Source organism: Hyla sarda, chromosome 4, assembly GCF_029499605.1.
Source record: "Hyla sarda isolate aHylSar1 chromosome 4, aHylSar1.hap1, whole genome shotgun sequence".
Classification (NCBI taxonomy): Eukaryota; Metazoa; Chordata; class Amphibia; order Anura; family Hylidae; genus Hyla; species Hyla sarda.
In genome coordinates, this window is record NC_079192.1 from 14,099,780 (window position 1) to 14,111,991 (window position 12,212).

The 12,212-nt window shown below is 45.8% G+C and overlaps 1 protein-coding gene across 1 annotated transcript; it reads right to left on the reverse strand.

Annotated features, from left to right (window-relative positions):
- Window positions 1–4,253: 4,253 nt before the first annotated feature.
- LOC130367267 (zona pellucida sperm-binding protein 3-like) lies at window positions 4,254–11,081 on the reverse strand. Its single transcript, XM_056569671.1, has 8 exons — window positions 10,444–11,081; window positions 9,970–10,088; window positions 8,822–8,925; window positions 8,572–8,749; window positions 6,139–6,259; window positions 5,820–5,911; window positions 5,577–5,710; window positions 4,254–4,498 (listed from the first exon to the last, which is right to left on the reverse strand). Exons 1-8 carry the CDS (start codon window positions 11,056–11,058, stop codon window positions 4,254–4,256), a joined length of 1,608 nt encoding a protein of 535 aa, XP_056425646.1. The 5' UTR covers window positions 11,059–11,081.
- Window positions 11,082–12,212: the final 1,131 nt, after the last annotated feature.

The following is a 12,212-nucleotide window of genomic DNA, read 5'->3' on the forward strand; positions in this document are numbered from 1 at the left end:
GTTTTCCACGGTAGTACCCCCTTTAACTCCATAATGACGAAAGACGTATATTTACGTCCTCTGCCGGCTCCTGTGATATGCCGCGGGGTCACGCGGTGTCCCCGCGTCATATCGGGTCGGTCCCGGCGGCTATCAACGGCCGGGACCCGCGGCTAATACAGGACATCACCGATAGCGGTGATGCCCTGTATTAACCCTTCAGACGCGGTGATCAAAGCTGACTGCTGCTTCTGAAGTGAAAGTATCCCGGCGTCCCGAACACCTTACAGGACACCGGGAGGGCCCTTACCTGCCTCCTCGGTGTCCGATTGACGAATGACTGCTCTGTGCCTGAGATCCTGGCAGGAGCAGTCAAGCGCCGATAACACTGATCACAGGCGTGTTAATACGCGCCAGTGATCAGGATGAGAGATCAGTGTGTGCAGTGTTATAGGTCCCTATGGGATAATAATGATCAGTATAAGAGATCAGTGTGTGCAGTGTTATAGGTCCCTATGGGATAACAATGATCAATGTAAAAGATCAGTGTGTGCAGTGTTATAGGTCCCTATGGGATAACAATGATCAGTATAAGAGATCAGTCTGTGCAGTGTTATAGGTCCCTATGGGAGCTATAACACTGCAAAAAAAAAAAGTAAAAAAAAAAGGTCATTTTCCCATAAAAAAATAAAACAGTGTAAATAAAATTAAAAAAATGTGGTATCACCGCGTGCGTAAATGTCCGAACTATAAAAACATATAATTAATTAAACCGTATGGTCAATGGCGTACGTGTCAAAAAGTCAGATCAAAACAAAAATTGTACCGATAAAAACTTCAGATCATGGCGCAAAAAAGGAGCCCTCATAATGCCCTGTACGTGGAAAAATAAAAAGTTGTAGGGGTCAAAAGACAACATTTTTAACCTCTTAAGGACCCAGCCATTTTACACCTTAGGACCCGGCCATTTTTTGAACATCTGGCCACTGTCACTTTAAACATTAATAACTCTGGAATGCTTTTAGTTATCATTCTGATTCAGAGATTGTTTTTTCAGGACATATTCTACTTTAACTTAGTGGTAAAATTTTATGGTAACTTGCATCCCAAAATTTTATGAAAAATTTTAAAATTTGGCATTTTTCTAACTTTGAAGCTCTCTGCTTGTAAGGAAAATGGATATTCAAAATATTTTCTTTTTTTATTCACAAATACAATATGTCTACTTTATGTTTGCATCATAAAATTGACTTGTTTTTACTTTTGGAAGATACCAGAGGGCTTCAAAGTTCAGCAGCAATTTTCAAATTTTTCACAAAATTTCCAAACTCACTATTTTTCAGGGACCAGTTCAGGTTTGAAGTGGATTTGAAAGGTCTTCGTCTTAGATATACCCCACAAATGACCCCATTATAAAAACTACACCCCCCAAGGTATTCAAAATTATATTCGGTCAGCCGTTTAACCCTTTAGGTGTTTCACAGGAATAGCAGCAAAGTGAAGGAGAAAATTTACAATCTTCATTTTTTACACTTGCATGTTCTTGTAGACCGAATTTTTGAATTTTTACAAGGGTAAAAGGAGAAAATGTATACTTGCATATGTAACCCAATTTTTCTCGAGTAAGCACATACCTCATATGTCTATATAAAGTGTTCGGCGGGCGCAGTAGAGGGCTCAGAATGGAAGGAGCGACAAGGGGATTGGAGAGTACGTTTTTCTGAAATGGTTTTTGGGGGGCATGTTGCATTTAGGAAGCCCCTATGGTGCCAGAACAGCAAAAAAAAAAAACACATGCCATACCATTTTGGAAACTAGACCCCTTGAGGAACGTAACAAGGAATAAAGTGAGCCTTACTACCCCACAGGGGTTTCACGACTTTTGCATGTGTAAAAAAAAAATATATTTTCACTAAAATGTGTGTTTTCCCCCCAAATTTCACATTTTTGCAAGGGTTAATAGCAAAAAATACCACCCAAAATTTGTAACCCCATCTCTTCTGAGTATGAAGGTACCCCATAAGTGGACCTGAAGTGCACTACGGGCGAACTACAATGCTCAGAAGAGAAGGAGTCATATTTGGCTTTTTGAGAGCAAATTTTGCTCGGGGGGCATGTCGCATTTAGGAAGCCCCTATGGTGCCAGGACAGCAAAATAACCCCCACATGGCATACCATTTTGGAAACTAGACCCCTTGAGGAATGTAACAAGTGGTACAGTGAGCATTTACCCCCCCACTGGTGTCTGTCAGATCTTTGGAACAGTGGGCTGTACAAAATGTTTAATTTGCACAGCCCACTGTTCCAAAGATCTGTCAGACACCAGTGGGGTGTAAATTCTCACTGCAACCCTCATTACATTCCATGAGGGGTGTAGTTTCTGAAATGGGGTCACATGTGTTTTTTTTTTTTTGCGTTTGTCAAAACCGCTGTAACAATCAGCCACCCCTGTGCAAATCACCTCAAATGTACATGGTGCACTCTCCCTTCTGGGCCTTGTGTGCCCCCAGAGCACTTTGCTCCCACATATGAATTTTGGGGGGCTTTTTTTCCCTTTTACCTCTTGTCAAAATGAAAAATATAGGGCAACACCAGCATGTTAGTGTAAAAATTTTTTTTACACTAACATGCTGGTGAAGACCCCAACTTCACCTTTTCATAAGGGGTGAAAGGAGAAAAAGCCCCCAAAATTTGTTAGGCAATTTCTCCCGAGTACGGCGATACCCCATATGTGACCCTAAACTGTTGCCCTGAAATACGACAGGGCTCCGAAGTGAGAGCGCCATGCGCATTTGAGGCCTGAATTCGGGATTTGCATAGGGGTGGACAAAGGGGTATTCTACACCAGTGATTCCCAAACAGGGTACGTCCAGCTGTTACAAAACTCCCAGCATGCTTGGACAGTCAACAGCTGTCCAGCAATACTGGGAGTTGTTTTGCAACACCTGGAGGCTCCATTTTGGAAACAGTGGCGTACCAGACGTTTTTCATTTTTATTGGGCAGGGGGGCTGTGTATATGTAGTGTTTTTTACTATTTTGTGTTCGTGTAGTGTTTTTATGGTACAGTCACACAGGCAGGGGATTACAGCGAGTTTCCTGCTGCAAGTTTGAGCTGCCGTGCAAAATTTGCTGCATTGCAAACTTGCAGCCTTATACTCAGTGTAAGCCCCCTGCCCATGTGAATGTACCCTGTATATTCACAGGAGGGGCTCCAGCTGTTGCAAAACTGAAGGGCCCGATGTTACAGAACTACAACTCCCAGTATGCTTGGACAGTAAGGGCATGCTGAGGATGTGTAGTTTTGCAACATCTGGAAGGGCACAGTGGTCTCCAAACTGTGGACCTTCAGATGATGCAAAACTACAACTCCCAGCATGCCCAGACACCAAGGGCTGTCTGGGCATGCTGGGAGTTGTAGTATACAGGGTCCCATTACAGCAATGCATGTCTGTGACAGCTGGGATCTTGCAAAATTACCGGGCGGTCAGGTCCCAGAGACCCGATCAGCCCAGTATCGCCGCAGATCACAAGGGCGATTTCCCTTGCGATTTGGCCTCCCTCTGCGTTTACCCTGGAAGAAAATTTGGGAAAAGTCTGAGGCAAGTGGGAGGTGGTCATTAAAGGGGTTCAATACAGGGGAACTATAAATTTCATTTTCCTCCCTGCCACACATTGAAACCTGTGGTTTTCAATCAGGGTGCCTACAGCTGTTAGTGAGTCAGGTCTCTGCATTGCAAGCTGGGAAAAATCATTTTGTATGCTGTAAATAGTGGGGTGAAAAAAAATCACAGAAGAATTGATAAAACCGTCACAACGTTACAGACACTATATTATGAACTACACTAACTTTACAGACCCTGTAACACAAAAAAAAAAAAAAAAAATCCTGGAATACCCCTTTAAGTATCTTCCCTACCAAACACTGAGGGGGGAGATTTATCAAATCATGTCCAGAGAAAAAGTTGTTGGCAACCAGTCAGATCGCTTTCCTTTTTGAAAAGGCCTTTGAAAAATGAATTATATCTTGTTGCTATGGGCAACTCTGCAACTTTTCCTCTAGACCGGTTCTGATATATCTCCCCCCATGACTCCAGTATAGAAGTCTATAGGTGATTTACAGCATATGTACATCCCAAGAACCCGCATGGTGCCCAGATCTCCACCGCCTCAGACCAGACGACAGTCATCCTGTATGAAGACTGACCCTACCAAACCAGTCATGTGTCACCCATAGCAAACACCAAACACAATGATTTATCAAAATGTTTTATTTCTACACAGATTCTTTAGCAGAAAATCTTTTCAGAAGACATTTCACAGCCACAGTAAGAGCCACAGCAACAACCACTGAAGTGACAGATCCCACGGCCACCAGCACCCACAGCTGTAGAGGTCCATGTCCTGCACTCATCCTGGAAGCTTGGGCGGTTCCTGCTCGGGACATCTGGTTAGGCTCAGCTCCGGTCACTAGAAGAAGAGGACCCAGTGTGGCCAGGCCATGTTCCTCCATATGAGAACCTGTCAGAAGAAGCAGTATTAGATTATTTACAGTAACACCAACTAAGACAAAGTTAGATAACATATGCCAGGTCTTATGCCCAACAATCCTGAGCTGAAGTATAACACCTGGAGAGGCACAAATGTTATGTCCCAGTACAGGATATACCCCTGCACAGTACTTAGGCCATGCCAGGTTGAGTCCCCCATTGTCCTAGGGGGCTCTCCTGCAGTGATTCCCCAAGTACAGTACTATGTGTATAAAAGGACTTTGAGGTATCACATGTTATGTTCACCTGATCTATTATGTTACCCAGAGAGCACCAGTTAGACATATGACCTGAAGCTTGACCTATGGGCTTCTTACTCAGCCCCTTTATAAAAGGGGAGCCATTGCAATTTCTTTTTAGCCCTTTCTACTGGTGACAGCAAAGCACATACACCTCAGAGCCAGCATCCAGTACACCTGGAGGCCTCAAGCCTGCATATGTCAGTCAGTCCAGCCATCCATGTCTACTGTCTATCTACAACCAATTCATGTTACCAGTCAAGTCAGTCATAGGTCTGAGCGGCTGCATAGAAGTCTGATCCAAAAGTATTGCAACCCCAAGCAAGCTGCAGGTCCTTTTCCGTGTTCCTGGCTGACTCTCGCCTAGCTGTAAAGACTAACGACTGTCTGACCTCAGTAAAGCCTCCGTTAAACTATAACGTGGACTCTTGCCCTGCCTAACTGGGATATCATCTGGGCAGTTACTGATCCCCAAAAACCACTCTGGCATCACAAACATTAATAGTTAACATCTTGTCCCTGGGGTTAATACCATCTGCCCCATCTCCCTACACCACAACTTGGGTCACCACACAAGGATATTGGTCCTAACAAATGAGAAAACTAGCTTGAACTAATGTACAGTCCAATGCATAGAGGATTCTCTAGGACAATAGGGGGAGATCAAAACCTGTGTAGAGGAAGAGTGGAGCAGTTGCCCATCTCAACCAGACCGCTTCTTTCATAGGTCTCTAAAGCAGCAATTTGATTTGTTGCCATGGACAACTGCTCCACTCTGTACAGGTTTTGATAAATCTTCCTCTCACTCACCAACATCTCTCTTCCAGGGTCTTCTTTGCCTCCCAAGGGGTGAGCCCCATGCTGATCTCTGGCCCCCAGCATTAGCACAGGTCCCGGTGGTGCAGCACTGACAGATCCCACTTGGTCCTTCCACAGGTGACCAACTAGAAGACATTGAGATCACCATTGCATCGTCCAACACCATTGTTATACACCATCTAAGGTCATGTTATCATTTGACCTGGATACTCACCCAGTTTTCTAGGATCTTACCTGCTGGATGCCTTGTTGTAGGAGCAGGCCTTGTTCACTGGGTCAGGGGTCTGGTTGATGGCAGCAGCTCTCAGGGAACAGGTGATATAGATCTAGAACCACCAAGACTAGTCATTATCTAGAACCCACACTATCTTACTATGAGCTCTTGTTGTGCAAAAGTCTTACTACAGGTCTGGTAAAACAGATTCATCATCTGATCCTAACCAAGTACAGGCACTTTTGGTTAGATGTTGGACAATAGGTGTTTGATGTCATCCTAAAAAGAATAGAAACTATATAAAGAGCACTGAAGTACAGATCATAAGATGGACCTTACCAGAGAGACAGCATTGTTGGTGAACCTGAAGGCATCCACCATGAAGCGAAGCTTGTCTGCTTGGGGTCTTGGAGAAACAAAGACTGAAGAGGAATCTTCTTCCGTCCCATCCACCAAGCACCTGTAGAACAGATTAGTTGTAGACAATGGGAAGTGGAAGTGGAATGTCCAGCGCAGTATGGTCCAATGAATTCACTTTATTGATTAAAAGCCAGGATATATGGATGCAGCAGGCACAGGTGACTCGTTTCGGCTCAAGGATGAGCCTTAGTCATACAAGGTGTATACAGCAAAACCTGTCTTATAGGGCAGACCGTACCAGGTACCTCCCAACAGAATGAAGTGGGAGGAGACCAGGTATCGTCAGCCGACTTCATTTGCACAGGTGGACACGTCAAGATGATGCCGTGTTCAGACCCAGCAAATGAAGGTAGCATTAATAAAACATATGCATACCACAAAAATACGTGATCCATATGAACAAATGTAAAAAATTATAGGAAGTTGTGTGCTACAGTAAAACATGATATAAAAAAAGTTGCAATCAGTTTGGAAGATAAATAATCACATATTACACAAACTCTGCAACAAAATTATGTTAAAAGAATAAGTTTCATCCTATTCTATCTCCACATATGGGGATGAAAATATGAATATACCGTATTTATCGGGGTATACCACGCACCCTCATTTTACCAAGGATATTTGGGTAAAAAAAGTTTACCCAAATATCCTTGGTAAAATGAGGGTGTGTGCAAGCGTATACCCCGATACTGTTTCGGACCCCACAGAAGCCCCCAGGAAAGGAAGGGGGAGAGAGGCCGTCACTGCCCCCTTCTCCCCCTGCCTTTCCTGGGGTCTAGAGCCCTGCTGCCGCATCTCTACCGCTGCCCGTTCTCTCCCGACTATCGGTGCCGGCGCCGCTGCCCCCCAATCCCCGGTTGTATAATTACCTGTTGCCGGGGCCTGGTCAGCGCTGCTTCAGGCCTTCGGTGTGCGTCCCCTGCATCGTTACTATGCACTGCATGGTGCGGCGCAATGACGAGTGACGTCATTGCATCTCGCAGCGCATAGCATGGGGCCGGCAATGGGTGCCGCTGCCCCTTCTCTCCCCCTGGCTAGCGGCGCCAGCAATGGGGCAGCAGCACCTATAGCCAGGGGGAGAGAAGGGCCAGCAGACCCCTGGACAAGCAGGGGCAGAGAAGCTGGCAGGTCTCTGCACCTGCAAAGCCGCTGCAGTTCATTAATTTAAAGCGCCCGCTTTAAATCATTTAACTGCAGCGGCTTATCGGCGTATAACACGCAGGTAGACTTTAGGCTAGGGGCAAAAATGTAGTCAAAACAACAACGTCAGGTTAAGGAATCACTCAAATGAATGAATTTAGCAAAATGTATATTGGGGTAATAAGCAGGTTGGTACCATCTAGGCAAAGAAGTACCTAATAAACTGGTTATGTTCAATAATGTAAGATGGTATCCAATCTCTTATTAAGACCCTTAGGGACCCAGCTGGCGAGTCTCAAGATCCAAAAGTTTCTGCCTGGCATCACCCCCTCTTACGGGTGGTATAACCCGTTCGAGCCCCTGTAGTATAAGGGAGGAGGTGTTACCATAGTGTGCTTCCGCACAATCTTGCGATACCATTGATATACGTCTAGTATTAAAGTGCTTGATATCCGACAGGTGTTTCCGAGTCCGTACGTTAAGGGGGGTAATGGTACACGCCACATACTGTACCTGGCACACCACACACGTAAAGACATAAACATTAGGTGTTGCAATTAATATACTGTCTAATGGTGTGGGCCTCTCCTGTAGAGGTGGACACTAGAGATGAGCGAATTTAGAGTAAATTTGATTTGTGACGAACTTCTCGGCTCGGCAGTTGAGGACTTATCCTGCATGAATTAGTTCAGCTTTCAGGTGCTCCCGTGGGCTGGAAAAGGTGGATACAGTCCTAGGAGACTCTTTCCTAGGACTGTATCCACCTTTTCCAGCCCACCTGAAAGATGCACTCATTTATGCAGGATAAGTCCTCAACTGCCGAGCCGAGAAGTTCGTCACAAATCAAATTTACTCTAAATTCGCTCATCTCTAGTGGACACCACAGAGTGAATTATTCATAAATTTACAGCATATGCACACTGTGTGAACACATCTAGAAGAGCCGGAGTGACGGAGCCAGGTGGATTGATGAACGGAGGTACTCTCCACAAATAAGCTGGGAGAAATACTCTGGGATATGGTGGGGGCTCTTTTGGATACACACCTGTACCTTTGTGACAAAACTCCCTGAAAAGCGGGATCGCAGGTTATAATGGGCATGACCGTGTATGATGTCACAAATTTGGGAATATTCATTACTATACTTGGTAGAGAATAGTTGTAGACAATAGACTGAAGACCTGTACAGTATTGATGGTAGTAACTCACCCATGGTTAGAGATGATCTCATAGCGAGGAGTGGAGGCCACATCTGGCGTAATGGTGGCCACACAACTGTCCACAAACAGGATCATTGGGGCATGGTTCTGGGTCTCCAGAGAGGCTTCTATGTAGAACATGTCACCAAGCTGGAAGACCAGGGATGGACTGGGAGCGCTCCAGTCCGCTGTAGAGAAGATACTGGAGTATTAGTATAAGCCAAGAGACTTTGAACCACTCTAGATGAGGAAAACTTTACCAGTCATGAGACGCAAGGAGAAGGCCAGCCGCTCTTCTAAGGTCACCGTGGTGCTGAACGGAATCCATGTTGGCTTGATGGCGTTACTGCTCACATTACCGTGTCTAGACAAGAAAGACTTTAAGGGGATGGACGAAGGTAGCGAGAACGTGCCATGTGTGGTCATTCAGTGGACTACTAAGGACTTGTCACAAGTAAAAACTTCTAGATTTTGTGGTATTTGCTTTCCAGCCAACCATTGTGGCACTGCAAACCTGGAATGCCAACCTAGTGCTTTTTGGATGTCTGGTAGGTTTCATGATTCTCTGGTAAAACAGTAGGGAGGCATTTCTATTTCTATATACCATCTCATGTAAAGGCATTATCCAGGATTGGAAAAGGACAGCACCACACCGGTCCTCAGTTAGTGGGTGGTATTACATCAGTAGATCCAAACTAAAATGCCACAACCTGAGGTCACGGTTGGCGCTGTGCTTTTCCAGTCCTACATTAGTAGTATTGCAGCTCTACTAAAGCAAATAAAGCCAAGTTGTAATACCACTGTAATACAAACTGAGTACAAGAGTGGGGCTTTCCTAATCCTTGATCACATGCAGCATGAAGAGTGCAGGGGAGCTGGATCCTAAAACACAGATTCAATCATAAGTGCTTTTCAGAATTGAAGGGTGAACTCCAGTACATAATCTTATCAGCTATCCCCAGGCCAACCACTAGGACATGTGCAATCTCCTGCCCAGCACCCCGGTGTTCTGAACACTGGCTCTTCTCTTGCTTGGAGCGGCCATGATTGACTCCCCCTCCATGCATCTCTATGGGAGTGCTGGAGATACAGTATTGGTGTCTGGATCTCCCATAAAGATAAATGGAGGAGGCAAATTGATCCCTGCATGAGGAGAGATCGGGCAGGAGATTACAGGAAGTCCGAGTAGTTGGAACCCTTTCAATTAGACACGTATCTCTTGTCCTGCAGATATGGGATAAGATGTTCTGTACTGCAGTTCCCCTTTAATTTACTAGGACCCTGCACCAGTTGCATGCTGCCCACAGGCCACATAAAGCATGTACCCTTTAATCTCATGAGTTCCTATAAAATCCCCAATATTTATGGCCTCTCCACTACCAAACCACCTGCCCCAATATAGACTCACCTTGGGTAGAAGCACTGAATGGGAACCACAGCAGAGTTGGACCTGATGATGGGCACATTGCTGGAGGTGGTGGGGGTGTAGCGTAGGGCAGAGTTGTAGATCAGCAAGTCTGGAGTCATCTTGGAGAGAAGACAAGATTAGGTATATGGGTTATACACTGACTAAGACATCTAAAATGCAGTAGAAGATCCTACATACATGTTAAGACCCCATATATATGACCGGCCTGTTCTCTGGAATGGAACCTTAAACTGATTGTAACAAACTAGAATATGTGCATGAAAGCAGATGTGACATTTCTCATTGTTTTGGTAGGAGACCTTACTGCAACCCAAACAACTCTGCAAGTCATTAGAAAATACCTTATATAAGAGCAGTTCTGTACTGAGACACTTCTCAGGTCCAGTCATACGCACCATACTAGAGAGAACATTAGTAACAGAAGAAATCTGATATTCTCCAGCGATCACTCACCTCTAAGATGTTCCCACAGTCTTGAAGGTCATTTTGGAAAACCACAACAGGATCTGTAGTCTGAGCTCCAGGGGGGCAGGAACCCAAGGACAGGTCTGAGGGCTTCACCAGCTTCCCATTCCCATAGAAGTCTCTCTTCACAGTCACCACCATGCGGTCCTCATTACACTGCACACTGATAGGGGAGGAGGAGGATTGTGGGGGAAGCTGTCGGGACTGATCGTCTCCTCTACCAAACCCAGGGCCCCATCCAGACACCGGCAGAAAGCCTCTCACAGACCCAACACCAGAGACTGAACCAGTCTGAGACCAAGGGTTTGATCTAGAAGAACCTAATCCAGAGGCAGATTGTCCAAGTCTTCTAGGAGATCCCCATTCAGGCTGGTTACTTCTCCAAGTGTTGGACTGGCGCCGGTGTCTACCCAAGGCACTGCTAAAGCCTGATCCATAGAGCAGAACCACTAAGAGACAACTCCACCTGATCCACAGCTCCATCCTGACTACAGGACAAGTCACATGAGGAGAGGGTGGAGGGAGCTGAGCTTTATACCCTCCCCCATCACACCAACACCGCCCCACCTGATGCCTTATTACACTCAGCTGGACCTTCACCATTACTTCTCATCTAGTAATGAGGAGGAGTCACAATAGGATTTGTGGGGGAGATTTTTTTTTAAAACCTGTGCTGAGAAAGAGCGGTGCAGTTGCCCATAGCAACCAATCAGACTGCCTCATTTTCCAGAGGACCTTTTTAAAAATGAAAAAAGCGATCTGATTGGTTGCTATTGGCAACTGCACCAATCTTCCTCTACTCAGGTTTTGATAAATCCCACCCTGTTTCATTTGTAAGGGTACGATCACACTGCGTTCCTTCCCCTGCCGAAAACAAGACTCTGATGTACACTGTTAATGGGGGCAGCAGACCCTGTTCACTTCTATGGGTGAGCGGAGTCACCTAGGGGGGAGATTTATCAAAACCTGTCCAGAAGAAAAGTTGTCCAGTTGCCCATAGCAACCAATCAGATCGCTTCTTTCATTTTAAAAAGGCATCTGAAAAATGAAAGAAGCGATCTGATTGGTTGCTATTGGCACCTGGGCACCTCTGGACAGGTTCTGATGAATCTCCCCCCTAGTGACTTTGTTCAGGACCTAAGCGCTATTTTAAGGACTCAAAAACTGCTTTTAAAATAGCGTATACGGCCAGAGAAATCATTGGGTCCGCTGCTCCCGTTAACAGTATACACTGGCATCCCGATTTCTGTGGGATGCTGACCGATACGGCTTATAAGGGCAGGAATGTAGTATGGACTTACCCTTAAAGGGGGTTCTATCCCCTATCCATCCTATCCCCTATCCAAAGGATAGGGGATAAGATGTCTGATTGCAGGGGTCCCGTTACTGGCTTTCCCCGCGATCTCAGCTGCGGCACCCCAGACATCCGATGCACGGAGCGAACTTTGCTTTGTGCTGGATGACTAGCAATGCGGGGCGGAAGCATGTGACATCACGGTCATGCCCCGCTTGTGATGTCACGACTACGCCCCCTCAATGCAAGTCTATGGGAGAGTGCGTGACAGCTGTCACGCCCCTTCCCATAGATTTACATTGAGGGGGCATGGCCGTGACGTCACTAGCCTCCAGCACTGAATTTGCCACTCTAAACGAATGCCAGGTAGAGCAGGGAGATCACGGGGGTCCCCAGCGAACAGACATCTTATCCCATTTTATCATTTGGATAAGGGATAAGATGTCTAGGGGCGGAGAACCCC